At 47.8% G+C, this 21,909-nt stretch overlaps 1 protein-coding gene across 3 annotated transcripts in view; it reads left to right on the forward strand.

The window, feature by feature from the left end:
• Positions 1-21,909, forward strand: part of LOC123764269 (nuclear hormone receptor HR96) — a 114,350-nt gene that overhangs the window by 38,940 nt on the left and 53,501 nt on the right. For all 3 annotated transcript variants that reach the window (XM_045751834.2, XM_069338857.1, XM_045751843.2), the window contains 2 exons: positions 5,629-5,946; positions 13,945-14,168. In XM_045751834.2, the coding sequence (XP_045607790.2) occupies positions 5,629-5,946; positions 13,945-14,168 (542 nt within the window). The remainder of the gene's footprint in view (positions 1-5,628; positions 5,947-13,944; positions 14,169-21,909) is intronic.

A 21,909-nucleotide genomic window follows, 5' to 3' on the forward strand; every position in this document is an offset into this window, starting at 1 on the left:
GAAGTAAAGTGAATTTAATTGAATTCACGTAAATGTAAATATTTTCCCTCTAGTCTTGTGGGCTGATGCAACACCCGACCAGAATTTCTGGGAAAATTCAGGCGGTACTGCGCCTGAATTAAATGGATTCAATATTACTAAACTATTGGTTAGTAGAGTTAGCAAATTATAATATGTAGTACAAGAATTATTTCATAAAGTACTAAGTGTTAGTAATTAAGTGTTGGAAATTTCCAACAGTGAGATGTTAATACTATGAGCCTAAAATTATTTGTGGCGGCTAACTCGTTTGTTATTATTATTTGCGATTGACTAACTCTTTTTCGGCGCGATCTTTGGTGTTTTAAGGGTTTCGGGGATAATAACATAAGTATCTCAGCTCCTCCAAAATATGTTCAGGACCTGTGATAGTGATTTGTTTTGCAATTCTTGATGAACATAGATTTCCAGGAACATGGGCCTGGCATAGAATACATGGGCATGCTGCCTATGGCTACTACTAATTCCAGTGGGGTTATGATGACATCTGATAAATGCTTCGATGGTCGTATCTCATTCATAAGAATGCATTTGGATTATAAATCTTCAGTGTGTTCAGGGGCTCACTGAAAAAAAAAAAAATATTGAAGACTTCATTCATATCGTTGCTGTCACCTGTGAAAGTTCCATCTCTATCTCAGATTCAGCTTTTGCTCTGTATTTGCACATACGAACAAATATTTTGGGTTCCTCTCATTTACACTGGTGGCCTTTTTGGTCTCTTTGCGTTTACGGCTTGGGCGCGTAGGCGCTTTCATGGGTTTATAACCTGTGGGTGAAAAAGCATCTCCTGTTCTCAGTCCAATATTGTTCCTTGTTGAGCTTGACACCGTTGCTCCTTGTCTATGTCACATCTAACCTCTTGAAGAAGTTGTCTGGATCAACATCCTCCATATTGTTCAGTATTTTAAAAGTTTTGATGAGATCTGCCCTGTCATTTGAGACAAGAAGGCATGGCAGGATGTGCAGAATACCCCTGTTGAAAAGCAGAAGAGCAACAGGTACTCTGAGAGAGAGACTATCAACATCAGAGGTTCAACAACAACTGACTGTTCAACACGCTTCCACTACACATAAGGGGCATAACTGGCCGACGTTCTCTTGAACTCGCAGTGTTCAAGAGAGAATTGGATAAGCCCCTCCAAAGGATACCTGATCAACCAGATTGTGATTCATACGTCAGGCTGCGAGCAGCCGCGTCCAACAGCCTGGTTGACCAAACCAGCAATGAGGCGGCCTGGTCGACGACTGGGCTGTGGGGACGCTAAACCCTGTGTCCCGGAGGTCATGTACTCTAAGTAAGGTATGTCATGTCTGGTTAATTTGCCTCTCCAGGATTTTATGCGATTCTTGTAGCTTTAAGTTTGAGTGTTCATATTTCTCTACATAAACTTCCTTGTCACCCTTGAGATAGAGTGGACTGCTTGAGCTGTTCGGCAACTTTTTTTTGTTAGTAAAGAGAATGCCTTTCTTGTGCAATTTGCATCTTCAAGAGAATCAACATCTTCAAGAGAATACTAGATAGTTTTCTTCAAGAAGTGCCAGACCAACCAGGCTATGGTGGATATGTGGGCCTGCGGGCCACTCCAAGCAGCAGCCTGTTGGACCAAGCTCTCACAAATCAAGCCTGGCCTCGGGCTGGGCTTGGGGAGTAGAAGAACTCCCAGAGCCCTATCAAGCAGGTATCAAGCATATTTGTATGTTTTCTTCTTGGTTTTGTGTGTGTGTAATTACCTAAGTGTAATTACCTAAGTGTAGTTACAGGATGAGAGCTACGCTCGTGGTGTCCCGTCTTCCCAGCACTCTTTGTCATATAACGCTTTGAAACTACTGACGGTCTTGGCCTCCACCACCTTCTCACTTAACTTGTTCCAACCGTCTACCACTCTATTTGCGAAGGTGAATTTTCTTATATTTCTTCGGCATCTGTGTTTAGCTAGTTTAAATCTATGACCTCTTGTTCTTGAAATTCCAGGTCTCAGGAAGTCTTCCCTGTCGATTTTATCAATTCCTGTAACTATTTTGTATGTAGTGATCATATCACCTCTTTTTCTTCTGTCTTCTAGTTTTGGCATATTTAATGCTTCTAACCTCTCCTCGTAGCTCTTGCCCTTCAGTTCTGGGAGCCACTTAGTAGCATGTCTTTGCACCTTTTCCAGTTTGTTGATGTGCTTCTTAAGATATGGGCACCACACAACAGCTGCATATTCTAGCTTTGGCCTAACAAAAGTCATGAACAATTTCTTTAGTATATCGCCATCCATGTATTTAAATGTGTGTGTGTGTGTGTGTGTGTGTGTGTGTGTGTGTGTGTGTGTGTGTGTGTGTGTGTGTGTGTGTGTGTGTGTGTTTGTGTGTGCTCACCTATTTGTGCTTACAGGATCAAGCATTGACTCTTGGATCCCGCCTTTCTAGCCATCGGTTGTTTACAGCAATGACTCCTCCCATTTCCCTATCATATCTAGTCTTAAAATTATGAATAGAGTTTGCTTCCACAACCTGTTCCTTAAGTGCATTCCATTTTTCCACTATCACGCTAAAAGAATACTTCCTAACATCTCTGTGACTCATCTGAGTTTCCAGCTTCCACCCATGTCCCCTCGTTCTGTTACTACTGCGTGTGAACATTTCATCAATCTCCACTTTGTCAATTCCCCTGAGTATTTTATATGTTCCTATCATATCCCCCCTCTCCCTTCTTTTTTCTAGTGTCGTAAGGTTCAGTTCTTTCAGGCGCTCTTCATATCCCATCCCTCGTAACTCTGGGACAAGCCTCGTTGCAAACTTCTGAACCTATTCCAGTTTCCTTATGTGTTTCTTCTGGTGGGGACTCCATGATGGTGTGGCATACTCTAAGACTGGTCTCCCGTAGGCAGTGTACAGTGCCCTAAAAGCCTCCTCACTTAGGTTTCTGAATGAATTTCTCACTTTCGCCAGTGTAGAGTACGCTGCTGTCGTTATCCTATTTATATGCACCTCAGGAGTTAGGTTAGGTGTTATGTCCACTCCCAGGTCTCTTTCTCGAATCATTACAGTTAGGCAGTTCCCTTTCATTGTGTACTGTCTCTTTGGCCGCCTATCACCTGATCCCATTTCCATAACTTTACATTAACTTGTGTTGAACTCCAGTAGCCATTTCTCTGACCATCTCTGCAACCTGTCCAGGTCCTTTTGGAGAATCCTACAATCCTCATCTGTCACAACTCTTTTCATTAATTTTGCGTATCCGCAAACATTGACATGTAGGATTCCACTCCTGTAAACATATTATTTATGTAAATAAGAAAGAGGATTAGTCTGAGCACCGATCCTTGAGGTACTCCACTCGTTACTGTTCGCCAGTCCGACTTCTCACCCCTTACCATTACTCTCTGGCTCCTTCCTGTTAGGTAATTCCTCACCCATGCTAGGGCCTTTCCGCTTACTCCTGTCTGCCTCTCAAGTTTGTATAGCAGTCTCATGTGCGGTACTGTATCAAAGGCCTTCTGGTAGTCTAGAAATATGCAGTCTGCCCAGCCTTCTCTGTCCTGCCTTATCCTTGTTATTTTTATCATAGAATTCCAAAAGCTTTGTTAGGCATGATTTCCCTATCCAGAACCCATGTTGGCATTTGTTTACAAACCCAATGCTCTCCAGGTGTGCAACAAGTCTTAGCCTAATTATTCTTTCAAGTATTTTGCAGAGGATGCTTGTCAGTGATACGGGTCTGTAGTTGAGTGCCTCTTCCCTATCTCCTTTCTTGAAAATCGGTACGACATTTGCTTTCTTCCAGCAACTGGGTAATTCTCCCGACATAAGTGACTCATTAAAGGTCATTACCAGAGGCACGCTGAGGGCCTGCGCTGCCTCTTTTAGTATCCACGGTGATACTTTGTCTGGTCCAACTGCTTTAGTTGCATTTAGAGTTGTCAACTGTTACATTACCTCCTATGCTGTCACCTCTATATCTGATAGTCTTCTGTCTAGGGTAATCCCTTCTAACAATGGGAGCTGCTCATAAATCTGTTGTGAACACTCCATGGAAACTTGCATTCAGTACCTTACAGATATCTTTGCCACTTTCTGTATATGCCCCTTGCGTTTTCCTCAGTCTTGTCACTTGGTCATTTACCGACATCTTCCTTCTTATATGGCTATGTAATAGTTTAGGTTGTTTTTTCACCTTGATTGCAATATCATTCTTGTAATTTCTTTCCAATACTCGTCTTATGTTAAAGTAATCGTTCCTAGCTCTGTTACATCTAATCCTGTTGTCCTCTGTCCTTTGTCTTCTGTACTTCCTCCACTCCCTCCTGCTTCTCACTTTTGCTTTTTGATACTGTCTATTAAACCATGGGTTATTATATTCCCTCCTGCTTTTTTCCTTTATTGTTGGAATAAATCTCTCTTCAGCCTCCTTGCATTTCTGTATGACTTGGTTCATCATATCTTCACAAAAATTATATATCACAAAAATTAACACGTGATGAAAAATGTGACAGTGTCAGACCACGAAAGAAGAATTGAAACAGGAATTTCCTTAAGCACTGTACAGTGTACTTTCGTATTTAATAAGACCCTTCTGAAGATGTATTATTAAATATGAAAGTACTTAAGGAAATTCCTGTTTCAATTCTTCCTTTGTGGTCTGACACTGTCATATATATATATATATATATATATATATATATATATATATATATATATATATATTATATATATATATATATCTGACCTGTTCCTGAAACAGTCAAGGGATGCCCCGCCGATTATGTTACCTGGTAAGTTGTTTCGTGGAACAACAACCAGATCACAAGTGACCTCATGAGACGACAGCGACGTCAGAATTACTTCTGTTGGCTTATTTAAGTCGCCTTCCCCTCCCCACCCTCCAGGTCAACTGTTGACCTCTCCCTGGCAACAGCCCTCCACAGATGCATATTTCCCGTATGTCTCTATACTTCTGGGTGAACAGAGCCATCGTGTAAAAGAAAGCTGTCCGACCATATCTGTCCCATCTGGGGAGCAAACCCAAGATTCTCGATTGTTAAGGAGGACTCGTAAGAACCGACCTGACTGCGTCAACTTCTAGCCGGCTGGCAGCAGGATCTTGCCCTTGGGACCAACTGATTGAGATACCTTACAAGTTTATTACATAGTATCATGTGTCTCCTGAGCTGGTTCCTATTGTTGGGGACAGGAAGCCTCTTCTTAGGATTATCAAGGTTCCAAAGGGCCTACTATTGACCTTCTTGAAGATGACACCCACAATAGTGTGGGTGTTAGATAGTTGGCTAACTCCCAAGTACCTATTTTACTGCGAGGTGAACAGAGACATCAGGTGTAGTTTCTGCCTTAGGCCAACTACTAACCTTCTGCTGGATGCAACGTACAACAATTACCTAACTCTTGGGGTACCTATTTTACTACTAGGCGAGCAAAGGCATAAGGTGTAAGGAAATATCCTTTCTGTCTTGTCCGGATATTGTATCCGAGTTACTCGGTTGTGAGTTGAACATAAACTACTGCTCTACAGCCATGTTATTGACATTATTTTAAATGACCAATTATATAAGTACTGTACAATACAGTATGTATCTTGCCTTGCAGGATTTCCGGTGCCCGTTTGAAGACCGATGTAAAGTAAACCAGATAACCAGAAGATTTTGCCAGAAATGCCGCCTTCGGAAATGCTTTGAAATTGGTATGAAGAAAGAATGGATTATGACTGATGAGGAAAAGCAGAGGAAAAAACAAAAGATTGAGGAAAACCGAGCCAGGAAAATTGGAGATGCCTTGTCTGACGATGAGAACATCAAGTCAACAACCCCCTTCAGCCCCTTCACTCCAGTAAGTGGAACGGAATCCACCAAACCTCAAGCGGTAGTGGTTGGGGTGATCAGAAGTGACGAGGATGGCTCGTCTAAGGTGAGTAGCTTATATTATTGTAAACAGTCGTTAATAGATAGACAGACAACTCACAGTCTGGCATATGTAGAATAATTTATTTAGGTTTTTTATATATCTTTAATCTAGTTTCTATCAGAAATGTTGCCATGTGCTGACCAGCATATGTATACATTTTATCTGTCCTACATGGACAGGGTAAGAACAGCTACTGTATGTAGTAAATTCTTGGGCATTCAGCCACAGAAGGGGGATTGTTCTTTAGTAATGACAGTTAAAACAATTAACAAATTATAGGATGACTTCATTTTGGAAGATGCATCAATCATTCATGCAACCACTTAATAAACCTGATCTTTCCTCAATCATGGCGGCATTGTTTACATATAGACTACTGTGCAATATTATACAGTTTATGATCTCTGAAGTGTTTTGTTTAACTCTCTGAAGTTATGTTTATAATGGTAATAACCTTGAAGTGTGAAATTTCGAAGCTCGTCAACTGTTTAATAAATACAAACTAAACTGCCATGATCCAAGAAAGATGTACAGGCTACATAAATGGTTTCATTAATGATGGATGAATCGTGGCCCTGGCAGGGCAGTCTGGTACATTACTGTATAGTCATGAACGAACAAAAAATCAGCATTAAGTGTAATGAAATGCTCCTTTCTGGGTGAGGCTTGGCGGCTCCTATGGAGTATTACTGCTGAGATATGCAGGCGATGAGTCACAATAAAGTGGCTAAAGTATGTTGACCAGACCACACACAAGAAGGTGAAGGGACGGACAGTAACGTCGTCGTCCCTTCACCTTCTAGTGTGTGGTCTGGTCAACTGCTGAGATAGTTTCCCATTACTCAAGTCACATCAGTCACTGGCATCCTGTTGGCATATTGGGAACCAGAGCGAGAACCTGGCTTGCCTCACAGAGCCACACAGAGCAAGATCCTGGCTCTACTCACAGAGCCACACAGAGCAAGATCCTGGCTCTACTCACAGAGACACACTGACCAAGATCCTGGCTCTACTCACAGAGGCACACTGAGCAAGATCCTGGCTCTACTCACAGAGACACACTGACCAAGATCCTGGCTCTACTCACAGAGACACACTGACCAAGATCCTGGCTCTACTCACAGAGACACACTGACCAAGATCCTGGCTCTACTCACAGAGGCACACTGAGCAAGATCCTGGCTCTACTCACCGAGACACACTGACCAAGATCCTGGCTCTACTCACAGAGACACACTGACCAAGATCCTGGCTCTACTCACAGAGGCACACTGAGCAAGATCCTGGCTCTACTCACAGAGGCACACAGAGCAAGATCCTGGCTCTAATCACAGAGCAAGATCCTGGCTCTACTCACAGAGACACACTGACCACGATCCTGGCTCTACTCACAGAGACACACTGACCAAGATCCTGGCTCTACTCACAGAGGCACACTGAGCAAGATCCTGGCTCTACTCACCGAGACACACTGACCAAGATCCTGGCTCTACTCACAGAGACACACTGACCAAGATCCTGGCTCTACTCACAGAGGCACACTGAGCAAGATCCTGGCTCTACTCACAGAGGCACACAGAGCAAGATCCTGGCTCTACTCACAGAGCAAGATCCTGGCTCTATTCACAGAGGCACACTGAGCAAGATCCTGGCTCTACTCACAGAGGCACACAGAGCAAGATCCTGGCTCTACTCACAGAGGCACACTGAGCAAGATCCTGGCTCTACTCACCGAGACACACTGACCAAGATCCTGGCTCTACTCACAGAGACACACTGACCAAGATCCTGGCTCTACTCACAGAGGCACACTGAGCAAGATCCTGGCTCTACTCACAGAGGCACACAGAGCAAGATCCTGGCTCTACTCACAGAGCAAGATCCTGGCTCTATTCACAGAGGCACACTGAGCAAGATCCTGGCTCTACTCACAGAGGCACACAGAGCAAGATCCTGGCTCTACTCACAGAGGCACACAGAGCAAGAACCACTGAGCAGTGGATTGTTACGCTCACCCTTACTGGGGAAGGAACCAAAAAGTAGATGAGACAGTTCAGATAACTGCATGGCTCATTAAAGTAAAGTACTAAAACAGCTAACAGATTCCACAAAAGAATCACTCGTAATTAAGTGGTTCACTTGAAACTGGGAACGAAACACCCCTAGTGTGCAGAGCTGTCAACAGCTGGCATCCATCTCTTATCATGTCACAGCGGCGGCTAAGAAGCTTGGTGAGGTACCAAAGCTCATCAGAGGCCTGGTGCATTGTGCTAAGGTTTGGTGGCTATGGAGCTCAGTGAGGTACTGAGGCTCATCAGAGGCCTGGTGCATTGTGCTAAGGTTTGGCAGCTATGGAGCTCGGTGAGGTACTGAGGCTCATCAGAGGCCTGGTGCATTGTGCTAAGGTTTGGCAGCTATGGAGCTCAGTGAGGTACTGAGGCTCATCAGAGGCCTGGTGCATTGTGCTAAGGTTTGGTGGCTCCAGAACCACCAAACTGTGAGGTACTGAGGCTCATCAGAAAAGAGCATTTTGTTACATGCAGTTCTTTATACATATTAATTTTGTTTAATTTAGGTTTAGTTTATTTTTGTTGTACAGTACTCTATGGTACATATATCCTTTAAATACTGTTAAATTATGTAGTTAAATATTGGCATTTCCTTTTTATTAAGTACACATATTTAACTTCCTCTCTTCTTCTCATGGCAGAGTTTATTACAAAAGTTACAAACTAAATAAAATTAAAATATATATAATACATCGCAATTAAACAAGCGTTGAATGTAATGAAACGCCATTTTCTGGGTGAGCCCCGAAGGCTCCCTGGAGCTATCAGGCTAATATGCAAATCATTAGACCAGGGCATTAGGCTATGGAGTTCAGCCTACCGGGGACCACGAGCCAGAACCTGGCCCCTCAGAGAGGCGCAGGGAGCAATGGCCCTGGAACCCTCTCCCCACTGTGATTGGGTTTTTTTCTTATCTGCCATCGACCAAGGTTAGGCACCCAGAAAGGGAGGCATAACAAAACAAACCCCACTTGGTAAGAAAAGTGCAACCAAAAACCGAACAGAGAGGCAGGGTTGCCAGGGAGCTTCTGGGGCTCACCCAGAAAATGGCATTTCATTACATTCAATGTTGGTTTTCTGTGGGGAGCCCCTTCGGCTCCCTGGAGCTACATAACCAAAGACACACAAAGAGCAACTTACCCGGGAGGCGACCGCCACTCACTCCTCAATGCAAAGTTGAGACAACTGGCTGCAACCTGCGACCCAAAGCAACACAAGAATCCCCAGGCCCAGGAACATTAACCAAATATCAGGCAGCCAGGACCCTGTTCGCCCTCCAAAATCCCCGCGCCTGAATATCAGCCTAAGACATGTTGTCAAACACAGCAGCCAATGCAGCAAACTTCCTAACGTTATGGGTACAAGGATAGACCACAGGCTGGCTAGATTTAATAACCCTGTGGACAACCTGGGAGACCCGAGCCCTGGAATAGGGAACGAGGGAATCCAGATCAACCCAAAGCGCATCCCGGCAACAGAAGTCAAAGTGCGCAGGTAACGGCGAAGAGTCGCAACTGGACATAAGACAAGGTACACCCCTGGCCTGAACAACCAAGCATCAATAACCCAAGGACCCCTCCGGAAGCCCGCCATCTCATACTTCACCAGAAAAGGAGAAGGCTGCACCCGAACAAACCGATTACCAGGATCGTAGGAGCAGAAAACCCTGCGCCGGAAGAGAGCATGAAGCTCACTGACCCAAACCTCAGAAGCCAATGCCAACAGAAACAGAGCCTTGGAAAAACAATCTTGAACTGAAGGGGCCACCATGAACCAAGAAGAAGAAAGATAGGAGAGTATCCTGTCCAAGGACTAGGATGGCTCAGGCGGTGCATGAACTGGCCGAAGGTGAAACAAAGCACGGATAGCATACGGAATGGGGCAGAAGTAACATCCACCCTGAACGCAAGCTGTAGCGGCTCCGCCAATGCCGTGTGATAAGAGGTGACAGTATTAGGCATCAAATGACTGTCCTGAATGACTGGGCATTTTCTGCAGGCAGCTTCGTCTAGTTGCCGACATATGTCAGACTTGTTGGTTCTCCGGGGAGGCTGTGGAGGTTCTGCCTGGAAGGGTCATGCCAGGGCTCGGGGTTCCTTCAGTCGTTGTAAGACAGTAGTGCCAGTTTCAGGGCCGGCCCCTCCTGCAGAGCTGTCAGCGTCTGGTCGGGCTCTCGTAAGGGTCGTCGGCCTTGTTGCGGTTCACCCTGTTAACGGGACAATGGGAGAAGGGGGAGGCTCGCGCTGGTTGCTCTCAACTAGTCCCACAGTTCTTGGGCATTTTGGGTTGTTTCCTCCGGCCTGAGGTGGCGTTGGGTGGCTCCTCCTCCTCCTCCTCCTCTTCCTCCTCCTCCTCCTCCTCCTCTTCCTCCTCCTCTTCCTCCTCCTCTTCCTCCTCCTCTTCCTCCTCCTCTTCCTCCTCCTCTTCCTCCTCCTCTTCCTCCTCCTCCTCCTCCTCCTCCTCCTTCGGGAGGTTCGGGGCTGACAGGGCCTCTTTCCATGCACTCTGTTGGGTTATCCTGGAGTGGATACACTTGGGAGTAGTCAAAACAACGGCGTCCCTCAGGTGGGTTTCCTGCCTGTTTCCAATTTTGAAACGGGACTGTGCAGATCCGAGGTTCATTCTGGACTGTTTGAACCCCTGGATCTTTTACCCTTCATTTCGGATGACGACTCGGTCCTAGGTCTAGCTGCTTTTGGAGCCGGGCGTTTGGATGGTGTTCCTGGACCTCCAGGAAGCGTATTTGCATGTCCTAATTAATCCGGGGTTCAGGACTGGCTCGGTTTTATCGTTGGGCGGCAAGCTTACCGCTTTCGATGCCTTCCATTCGGGTTGAATCTGGTGCCTCGCGTTTTTTGCACACCTTACCCGGGTCGTGGTGACCCGTTTGCATCTGTTAGGGGTTCGGGTTTGGGTTCTGGCTTACCTCGCCTACTGGGCTTCCAGGGTCTGGGCTTCCAGGTCTGGTCCAGCATGTCTGCTCGCCAGGAATTTGGTTCTTTCCCATCTTGCCAGGTTTGGGTTCTTGGTGAACTGGAGAAAGTCCCATCTGGTTCTCTCTCAGGTTTGGACTTGGCTGGATCTTGTGTGGTACTCTTGGACCGCCTCCTTTTCTCTCCTTGTTGCATTGCTGCGACTGCAGTCCTGCCTTCCGTTGTTTTTGGGGGGACACCCGGGTCACTCATTGGTTGTAAGAGCAGCTGTGCGGAAGTCTGAACTTCACCATGCTGATCTACCCGTCGGGTCGGATCTGGCTTTGGGGATTGTTCTGGTTTCTTCGGGATGTTCCTTCGCTGCTCTTGTGATCGCTGGGTTCGAACCCCGGGAGCCTTACATTGGCTGCTTCGCCGCTGGCTTCCTCTTCGTTTTTTTTTTGGTGTTCAGTGCCTTGGCGCTTACCCGAGCCCTCGCTTGATATATTCCCAGATGCATCGTCTCTCGGCTGGGGCTTTGTGACCAGTGCTCACCTGACCGGCCAGAGTCGGTAGGGTCTGTCCTTCTGTCAGGCTCACAACACAGTGCAGGAGTTCATGGTGGTGTGGCATTTGCTTCAGAGCGTTCGCGTCGCTCGTGGATCGACGATTTTGCTTCATTCAGACTGCTCCTCAGTGATTCATTGTCTGAACTGTGGGGGTTTAATGCAGTCCTTGGCTCTTTGGAGCTGTTCGCTTTGGGTGACTCGTCTACTGAGTTCTTGGGGTTTGGCTTTTCTGGCGGTTCATATCCAAGGGGTGTCCAATGTCCAGGAGGACGGCCTGTCCTGGTTCACTCTCCTGTCCACGGAATGGATGGTTGACGCTGGCTCGTTCCGATGGCTCTGCCGGACGTTCAGGCACCCGGAGGTGGACCTCTTCGTGTAAGCCTGGTCGAGGCGTCTTCCGGTGTATGTGGCACCCTTCCCCAACTGTGAGGGTGTCGGGGTCGATGCTTTTGGCTGAACGGGTCAAGGTGGGGTTACCTGTACCTCTCCCCCACGGTTCGGTTGTTGCTCTAAGTCCTGGCTTGCTTGGAGACTTACCAAGGAAGAGTTGGTCTTGTTGGCCCCTTGGTGGCCGGCTCTGCCTTGGTTTCAGGTGCTGCTTACTTGGTGTCTGAACCTGAGGGTCTTCCTGCGACTTCGCCTTTTTCAGCAGATCGGTCCGGTCTGGTACGTGGCTGGTTCGATCTTCTCCTCCGATCTTCTCATCTTGTCTTTTTGACGTGGGTTTATCACCACTTGTATGGTGATTAGGTGGCTTCGTTGATGATGTCCTACATGCTGGTTTTGTTTTGATGGCAGTATGACATTTTCTTGCGATCCTTTCGGCATTTTTTGCCTCTTCGTTAGTTGTCTTCAATTTCTGATTGGGTTGTTTGTCCTTTTTCTCTTGATTCTTTCAGGGCCGTCATCTTATGCCAAATACTGTCACCTTATATCGTGCGGCGCTGGTGAAACCGCTTCAGCTTGCATTCGGGGTGGATGTCACTTCTGCTCCATTCCGCAAGCTTTCTCGAGCGTTGTTTCACCTCTGGCCTGCTCTTGCGCCTCCTGAGCCGTCCTGGTCGTTGGACCAGGTGCTCTCTTTTTCTCTCTTCTCGGTTTGCAGTGGCCCCTTCGGTTCAGGAATTGTTTTCCTAAGGCTCTTTTTCTTGTTGGCATTGGCCACTGAGGTTCGGGTCGGGGAGCTTCATGCTCTCCTCCGGCGCAGGTGTTTCTCGATCATTGTGATTGGTTTGTTTGTTTGCAGCCAAAGTTGCCAAAAACCTCAACCATTCTTCTTTTCTAGTGAAGAATGAGACTGTTGCTTTCCGGAGAGGTCCTTGGGTTGTTGATGCTTGGTTTTGCCGGGGGTGCATCATGTTTTGTGTCCGGTTGCGGCTGTTCGCCGTTACTTGTTTTCCACAACCTCCTTGGCAGGGGACGCGCTTTGGGTTGACCCGGTTTCCCTTCTCTGTTTCAGGGTGCAGGTCTCCCAGGTCGTCCGCAGGATTATTTGGTCCAGCTAGCCTGAGATCTATCCCCTGTGCACCCACGATGTCCGTAAATTCATGGCTTTGGGTGCTGTTTTTGGTAATATGTCCTGGGCTGATATTCAGGCACCGGGTGTTTGGAGGTCGAACAGGGTCCTAGCCACACAGTACCTCATTAATGTTCCTGGCTCTTCTCGAGCGTGTGTAGCCTTGAGGTCGCAGGTTTCAGCCAGTTGTCTCAACTTCGAGACAAGTGGCGGAAGCCTCCCAGGTAAGTCCCTCTTTTCCTTTATCTTTGGTTAGGTAGCTCCGGGAAGCCGAGGGGGCTCTTCACAGAACACCAGCGTTGTATGTAATGAAAAGCAATTTTTTGGGTGAGACCCGGAGGCTCCCCGGCATCCCTCCCTCCCTCCCTCCCTCCCTCCCTCAGGATGGTGGTTTTTCTTGGTTTTGATATTCAGCCTCTGAACTGGGGTTGGGTAGCCAGCACAGGAGGTTTGGGCCCCCCGATTCCCTCTCCCGGGGAGGGGGAAGCTGCGTAGATAGCGGCACAGCGGCTGTGGTGACATCATGCTTGTTTGCTTGCTTTTTGATTCGGGAGTTCTGCTTGCTCGTTTGGCTTTCAGTTTGGAATTTTTAATCAGCTGTAGTTTGTTTTAGGATTCCTACCTTTCTGGGTGCCTGTCCTAATAGATGTTAGACATAGAGTGCTTTCAACTACATGGGGGTGTCTATAAGCCATTGCTCCTCGTGCCTCTCTGGCTCATGTTCCCAGTAGGCTAAAATGCCATTGATTGACTGTTGCCATGGTCTAATATATACATATCAGCCCAGTATAGCTCCGGGAAACCTCCGGGTAACCTCCAAGTCTCGCCCAGAAAATGGTGTTTCACTACATTCGACGCTGGTTTTTTGCATTTTAGGTTGATAGTTTTAGTACAGTACTGTATCAAGAAGGAGAGCATCAAAGAGCACATTACAGGTGATGCGTGTTGAGGGCCACACGGACATCCACTCCCAAGACAGAATGATCATACAATCAACCGGGCTGGCGCCCGAGAGGTTGTCTCTCCCATCTAGTGGGCTGGTGGCCGAGAGGTTATCTGTGCCGCCCAGTGGGTTGGTAGCCGAGAGATTGTCTGTCCCAACCAGTGGGCTCGCTGCCGAGAGGTTGTCCCTGTCATCCAGCTACAGCACCGACAACTTGTAAGATATTCTCTAGGTGATTGATATGTAATTATCTCAACTTTCTGCATTTTTGCAGCAACATTTTATACTATGTACAATATTTTTATATAATATTTTGATTATTCTAGCTATTTATTATTGTAATGCTTTCAAGAAATATAGAAAAATATATTGTTCCGTCACAGATTAGTTATGTACAGTGGTACCTCGGCTTACAAATGCCCCTCTTTACAAACTTTTCAGGTTACGAGCCCGATTTCTTTGGAAAATTTGAATCGGGTTACGAACTTTACCTCGGGAAATGAGTTTGTTGATACAGTATATGTATGGCCGACCTAGCGTGTGGTGGCACGGAGATCTCGCCTCAATTTACCAGTGCCTCCCGCCTAGTGACTATCGTGCCTGAATTCTTTGCAAGGATTTATAGTTTTTTCAGATTTTTGCCTATTTGAACATAATTTTTTTATTATATATCTTGCCATGGGTCCCAAGAAAGCCAGTGGAAAAGTTTAAGGCAAGAAAACACACGTGAGAATGACCGTAGAGGAAAAACAAGAGATCATTCGTAAACATGAAAATGGTACACGTGTTGTTAAACTAGGCAGTACAACAAATCTTCAGGGAAGGAGGAGGCAGTAGAGGATGTCCCTACCTCATTAATTAAGAAAATGTGTGCAGTATGGAAAGCAACTGCAAAGTTTTGCTGAAAAGAATCACCCAGATAAAGCTTTAGCAGGTCGTTGCATTGATCTTATTAATGACAATGTGATGTCTCACTACAGACAAGAGTTACAAAGATGGGAAAAACAATCTTCAATGGAACAATTTTTAGTGAGAAAATCAAGCAGTGAACCACAAGCAGGTCCTAGTGGTATGCAGGCAAAACGTGTCAGAGAGTGTACCCCAGAGAAGTCCTCACTGCCTGAAGTTATAATGGAAGGGGACTCCCCTTCCAAACAGTAACACCTCTCTTCCTCCCTCCCCTCCTCACCGTCCAACAGTGATGACTCCAACAGGAGTCATCAGTAAAGGTAAGTAATAACTTGTACATACTTTTGAACTAAAGATTTCAGTGAATTAGGTATAAAATTTACTTTGAAGTTAATATTTTGGGGAGTCTGGAATGGATGAATTAATTTTCCATTATTTCTTATAGGGAAATTCGCTTTGGGTTACGAATTTTCGGGTTACGATCTATTTGTGAGAACGGATTAAATTCATAAGCTGAGGTACCACTGTACTGTATTTTTCCGAGTTTTAAGGATTTTATCCAAGAGATCCTTTATGCACTCTTTGAGCAAAAAGAGAAGCAGAATGAAAATCAGGAATGTTGGTGTGTATTTAAGAATTCCTTGCTTCCCTATTGCCATGAGGGCTGAGATGGACATGCAAAGGAACTGGCAACTGACAAGGAGGAATTTTTGAAAACTGCAACATCAAAAGAAGAGGACATAGATTCAAGCTCAGAAGAAAAATAAGGGACTCCCCCTTCCCCGGGAGGGGGAAGGGGGAGTACCAGACCCTCTGCACCGGCTATCCAACTGGCAGTTCTTTTCTTGGCTGATGGGTTTACTGGCCAGTCGGGTGTTTCTGGCTCCACTTTTGTTTCAATTCTGTGCCTTGTGATGTGGGCTGTCTCTACAGGTGGTGTGTGAGTCAGGAGTGATATTCCACGTTACTCGGGCTGCATGCGCCTAGGTTTCCTTCCCTAGGTGCCCTGTGAGTACTACCCTTGGGGCTTGGGGTCTCCTTCCACAAGTCACCTTGGGATATACCTCCGCTGTGTCTTTTACTGCTCGGTACTGGGCTGCCCTTGGGGTCAGCTGGGGTTTGGGGTCAGCTGCCCTAGTTTGTGTCTGGGTAGGAGGCTGTTTTCGTCACTGGTAGGGGCGTGGGGTACTGCACAGGTAGTCTTCTACAATTACAGTGGCTGGCTCTGTTCCACCTGGGTACGTTGTCCTCTTGCGGGGTTTTTCTTTTGTTTTTGTTTTCTGCCTGGTGGGAGGGGTCTCCATGTTCTTCTCTTCGCTTGGTGGAGTCTCCCGCTTGGCCCCCATGAGTGTGCACATCCCGGGGGTTCAGCTTTTAGAAGTTTGCTCGGTAGACTTGAGTGCCGGTTCGCAGTATCCTGCCTGGGCTTCCCTTGCCGTGTACACAAGGCTAAGGGCCCTGGAAATCCCCACGGGGAATCTGTGGGCTGATGGAGGTGACCTTGATTCCCCATCTCATTTCCTGTGAGTTTGCTGGTTGCTCTGTTCCCTTGTTTCACAGTGACACCGGTTTTGCCTCCGCCATGCTGCCTGTTGGGTCGGTGGTTCCTTGACCCGGAGTCATGTGGCATTGATTGTCTGTTCGTACTCCAGTTTTCCCGCGCCACTCATTCTGTTGTGCGGGTACAGACAGTAGCCACGTTGCAGGCTGTGGGTTTAGATTGCTGCAATGCGCTTGGTTGATTGCAGCCCCGGATGCCCCAAGACTGCCCCGTTTTGGTGATAGGGACCTGGACTTGGGGGTGGGGGGTCACTTCAGCTCTGGTTTCGTCCGGCCTTCTTGGCCCTTTCCCTTCAGTTGTGCAATTGGGTCCTCCTCCTTGCTTTCGGCTCCGACACGTCTGAGTTTTCGGGATCGGGGCGGGGTTTCGTTGGTGTTTGAGACTCGGGCAGTTTTGGGGGTGGGGGGGTCTTGTTCCGGGGTGGCAGCGGAGGCCTTCGAGCCTGTTCCTCCAACCTTACGTAAGTGTCTGACCAGTGACTTCCCTTCCTTAGAGTTTTACGGCTGTCCCGGATTTTTCTTGTGAGGCCGGGGCTTGTGGGGGACGGCTCGGCCCCGGGTCATGCCGTGATGGTTCCTGGGGTTGCCTGGGGGGCCTTAGCCTCGTTTGGCCCCACTTGGGGTTTTTGTCCCACAGAAGCGGGTCTGGCAGTTCCTCTGAAGGGGGTTTATTCCTTCCCCTTCTGCATTCCTGTTGGTTTTGGGTCTATCCCTCCCCGGGTTCGGTTCCGTGTCCATCGGGTCCATCGGTTCTGTCATTCCTGGGGGTTGTTTCACCTCTTTCCCTACCTTTGTGTGATAATGTTCCCTTCGTACCGGGTTCCCGGTGTGTCCCTTGGTCAAGGGTGTCTTGGGGTCTGTGTATGCCTCCGTAAGATTCTCGAGCGTTTACGACACTCTTCGATTCTTCCGATCTAATTGGGACATCTGCTCACTTCCGGTGTGGTTCCCTCTATTCCCTTCTCGGTTTCGTTGGTCCTCTTCCGTTCTCATTGTTATCTTTCGATTCTCTTTTCCCTTCTTTTGTATTCCCTTGGTCTCTCCTTCCTGTCTCGACATTCCTCTTATTTGTTACATCCTCTTGCTGATGTGTGTACGATATGTGTCCGTACGACTGGTGTACGTACCGGGCCACCGGATGGCAGATGGTGCAGTTCGTACCTCGGACGCAGGGTCCGGGGTGATTGTATTGTTTTTGGGCGGTGTACATGTTTTGGTGTTCCACATCCTGTCTCACTATTTTCTAAGCCTTTTCGTTCATCATTTTTCTCCAGTCCTTGCCCCTTGATGCTGGGGGTGTTCTGGATTTCTATGTGGGAAATTCACTTTGATTCTTTTCCCTGATTACGGGTGTGGGGTGGCTCCAGGTGGCGCCACCTCCGTCTCTGTCCTGCACCTTGGCTTCTGCTGTGTTCGCATCTCTGGACGTACTCTCCCTGGCGATGCTCCTGGTTCTTATTCGGCTTGACTGTGTTGTGCCACGGTCGTGTCTTCACTCTGTAGGTGAGATTGTGCAGTCTGGTGACGCTGTCGGCCAGGTGCTGGTTCTCGATTTTGGTGGGGTGTAGGTGTTGTGTGTTTTGCTTGGCCACTTTGCGTGAGTCTTGCCATGGCCTTCCTTTGTAAGTGTACTGTGGGATGCAGCCTTGGTCTTCAGTGCCTTTTGTTTAGTCTTTCGGCGCCTGTATCTTTTCTCGGTATTCTTTCTGCGCTCTAATCCCTGTGGCTCCTTGGGTACTCAGTTTCCACCTGTGTTCCCTTCTTTGTGTACTGCCCGGGTTCACCAGTTTATCATTCTCTACCCTTTCATTCCTCTGAGAATTTTGTTAGATGTGTTCTTGTCTCCCCTTCCTCTTCTGTCTTCGTGTTGTGTGTTGCATTTCCACAGCCTGTCCTCGTCACTTGTGCCTCTTCGCTCTGGGGCTTGCCTCAGGGCTTGCCTCTGCATTTTTCCAAATGGGGTACGGGCTCCATGCTGGGACTACATACTCCGGGTTTGGTCTTTTGTATGTGGCATACAAGGTGCTTGCACTGCCTGCGGGGATGGGTGTTGTTTCCATTTGCCCACTCCTGCCCCCTAAGATTCCGTTTCGTTGGGATGGGTGGAGCTAGGTTTATGGTCCCGGCTCTTGTTTTCTGTTCCTTTCCGGGATGTTCTTTTTGTTTTTGTGCGGTTCACGTCCTGCGTAGTTCTCATATATACTTCTGTGACACGTGAGTCCTTCTTCCCTGCTGGGGATGCTTGCGCTGCTCCTGCAGGTTGCAGGGTTGCTGTTTTTGCTTTGCGTTTCGGTTTGTGGTCCTCGTTTCCTTGTTGGCCTCTTCCTGTTCCCTGGTTCTTTGCCGCCCTTAGTTGTGGGCGCTTCTTTGCTTGGTGTCCGGTCCTACGGGTTTTCCCGCGGCTCCACCTCTCTTGCGGTTTGGTCCAGCCCTGTACTCGGCTGGTTCATTTTTCCCCTCAAGTCTTCGTGTCTCAGGGTTTTTTGTCTCGAGTTCTCATCCCTTGTGTGGGCGCTGGTGGCTTCGTTGTTGGTCTCCCGCCTGCGTGCTTCATCTCGGTGGCAGTGGGTAGTTCCTGGCGGTCCTTCCGGTTTTCCTATCACTGAATAGGTGTACTGTACTGCGGTCTCTGATAGGGTTGTCTTATCCTTCCCTTCGGGGTTGTTCCGGGACTGTCTATTTGGCGACGAGTGCTGTCGCCTCGTCTCGGGTTACGCTGGCAGGTCTGCTCCCGCTTGCGTTCAATCTTGCTGTTCCTTCTGCTCCGTTCCGCTCGCTGTTTGGTTTGTTTTTTCACCACCGGCCTGCTTCTGCACTTCCGGTGCTGTCCTGGTCGTTGGTCCTGGTCGTTGGTCCTGGGGGAGGGGGTTTATCTTCTCCTCGGTTGTTGTGGCCCCTTTCGGTTCTGGTGTGTTTTTCTACTCCTTTGGTCCTGGTGGTAGGTTGTTCTTTTGCTGCAGTCCCGTTCTTTTCGGGTGACGTTTGGGTCTGCTGTTTTCTGTTGGGGCCCTAGGGTTGCGGCTTGGTTGGTCGGGCCGGGGGTGCTTCGTGTGTTGTTAGGTTGCGGCTCTTCGCTGTTTTTCTGCGGGTCGTGGCCTCTGGGGCCATGGGCGCATTTTGATTTGCCCGGTTCCCTTCCTTCCTTCCTGTTCAGGGATTAGGGTCTCTTGGGTCGTCTGCAGGGTCCTTTAGTTTGGCCTGTGGGTTTTTGTTTTTGGTTTGGACGCATTGCATACGCCTCCCGGTTCCTTCCCTCTTTTCCCTTATTTTTGGTGAGGTAGCTCCGGGAGCTGTATGGGCTCCCCCCAGAAAACCAGTGTTGAATGTAATGAAACGCCATTTTCTGGGCGAGTCCTGGAGGCTTCCCCAGCATCCCTCCAGTTGGCGGTGTTTTTCGCGTATTTTGACATCCAGCCTAAGAACTGCCAGTTGGATAGCTGGCACAGAGGATCTGGGGCTCTCCCTTCCCCCTCCCGGAGAGTGGGGGGGGGGGGTTGCACAGACGGTGGTGCGGCGATGTGATGACGTCATGCTAGTTTGCTATTTTTTGTTTGGGGAGTTCTGTCCACTCGTTCGGCTTTCGGTAGCAATCTTTTCACCAGAATAGGGGTTTGTTTTGGGGCGCCTACCTTTCTGGGTAGGTAGGCTGTGCATGTCCTGGTCGATGGCAGACATAGAATGCTCCCAACCACAGGGGGGTTTCTACAGGCCATTGCTCCTCGTGTCTCTCTGAGGGTGCCAAGTTCAGGCTCGTGGTCCCCAGTAGGCAAGAACTCCATGCCTATTTTCCTAAGGCTTGTTCAGGAGGGTTCTCGAGGGCTTGACGTAACTTCCTAAGGCTTGGACAAGGTGGTTCTTTAGGGCCTGATGTAGCTTCCCAAGGCTTAGACAGGATGATTTTCCAATTCAATGATGTAACATCCTAAAGCTTGGCAATAACACTATTTAAACTAAGGACCTACTAAAAGTTCCACCAGAAAAGGGCATTTAATTTCATTCAACCTCTGACTAGGGAAAGCCCTGTAGGGGGATGGGACTTCTCTGCCATGTCGGGGCCATGTTCCCCTATTATCGGGGGATCTGCATGACTTTTGGTCTCGGGTGCGACTGTGCCCTTATGTAATTACCCAAGTGTAGTTACAGGATGAGAGCTACGCTCGGGGTGTCCCGTCTTCCCAGCACTCTTTGTCATATATAACGCTTTGAAGCTACTGACGGTTTTGGCCCCCACCACCTTCTCACATAACTTGTTCCAACCGTCTACCACTCTGTTTGCGAAAGTGACTTTTCTTATATTTCTTCGGCATCTTTGTTTAGTTAGTTGAAATTTATGACCTCTTGTTCCTGAAGTTCCAGGTCTCAGGAAATCTTCCTTATCGATTTTATCAATTCCTGTTACTATTTTGTACATAGTGATCATATCGCCTCTTTTTCTTCTGTCTTCTAGTTTTGGCATATTTAATTCCTCTAACCTCTCGTCGTAGCTCTTGCCCTTCAGTTCTGGGAGCCACTTAGTAGCATGTCTGCTACTACATGTCTGCAATATGCCATTGTGGTTTTGTGTTTTCTTTTGTGAGATCTTGGGGGGTTCAGGAAGGTCTTCAATTCTTCCCGCATTGTTGGAATGTCTGTCGTCTTCTTGTGAGGCTTACCTCCAATCCTTTTTGGACTCGTTTGTCCTCTTCCGTGCTTCTTCTTGGTTTTCGATACTGTCTTCTTTTGTCATTATATCTTCTCTCTGTGTTCTGTCTAGGCACTGCTAATATTTTGCCATATTCCTTGTTGGTGCCCTCCCTGCTGGGTGGGGTTGTGTGGTTCGGACCTCATGCATCCTGCACAATTTTTTGAACATCCGTGGGAGTTTGTTTTGTTCTAGATGGTGTACACAAGTGCTGGTGTTCCGTGCCCGTTTTCTCTCAAGTGCTTCGCCTCTCTCTCGCTCCTCTCGTCTCTCCAATCCGTGCCCTGTTAATGCTGAGGGTGTTCTGGATTGCCAATATGGGAATGTCGCTGGGTTTTCCCTGCATATGGGTGTAGGGGGTGCCTCATTCGCCTCTACCCTACTCTTCTCCTGCATGTGCGGCTCTGGTCTTCTTCCTCGGGCGGTGCTCCCGGCATCTTCTCGGCTATGTTGTGTCATGACACGTTCGTGCCTACGTTCTGCAGGTGAGTTTCTGTGGTTTGGCGTCTTTTTCGGCCAGGCGCTGGTTCGTGGTTTGGATACGGATATCAGAACATAAGTACATAGGTGGCTGCAGAGGGCCTCTTGGCCCATGTGTGGCAGCTCCTATTATACCCATCCGGTCCCACTCATATGCATGTCCAACTCATGCTTGAGTTAATCGAGGGGCCCCACCTCCACCATGTTACGAGGTAAAATGGTGGAGGTAAATGTTATGGGGTAAATGTTACACCGTGTCAGGACATTATGAGGTGACATTTTGCTGCAGTTTTGATACTGTGGATGCATGTTGGGAATTGGTTGTGG

This window comes from Procambarus clarkii, chromosome 5 (genome assembly GCF_040958095.1).
Source record: "Procambarus clarkii isolate CNS0578487 chromosome 5, FALCON_Pclarkii_2.0, whole genome shotgun sequence".
NCBI classification, from domain to species: Eukaryota; Metazoa; Arthropoda; class Malacostraca; order Decapoda; family Cambaridae; genus Procambarus; species Procambarus clarkii.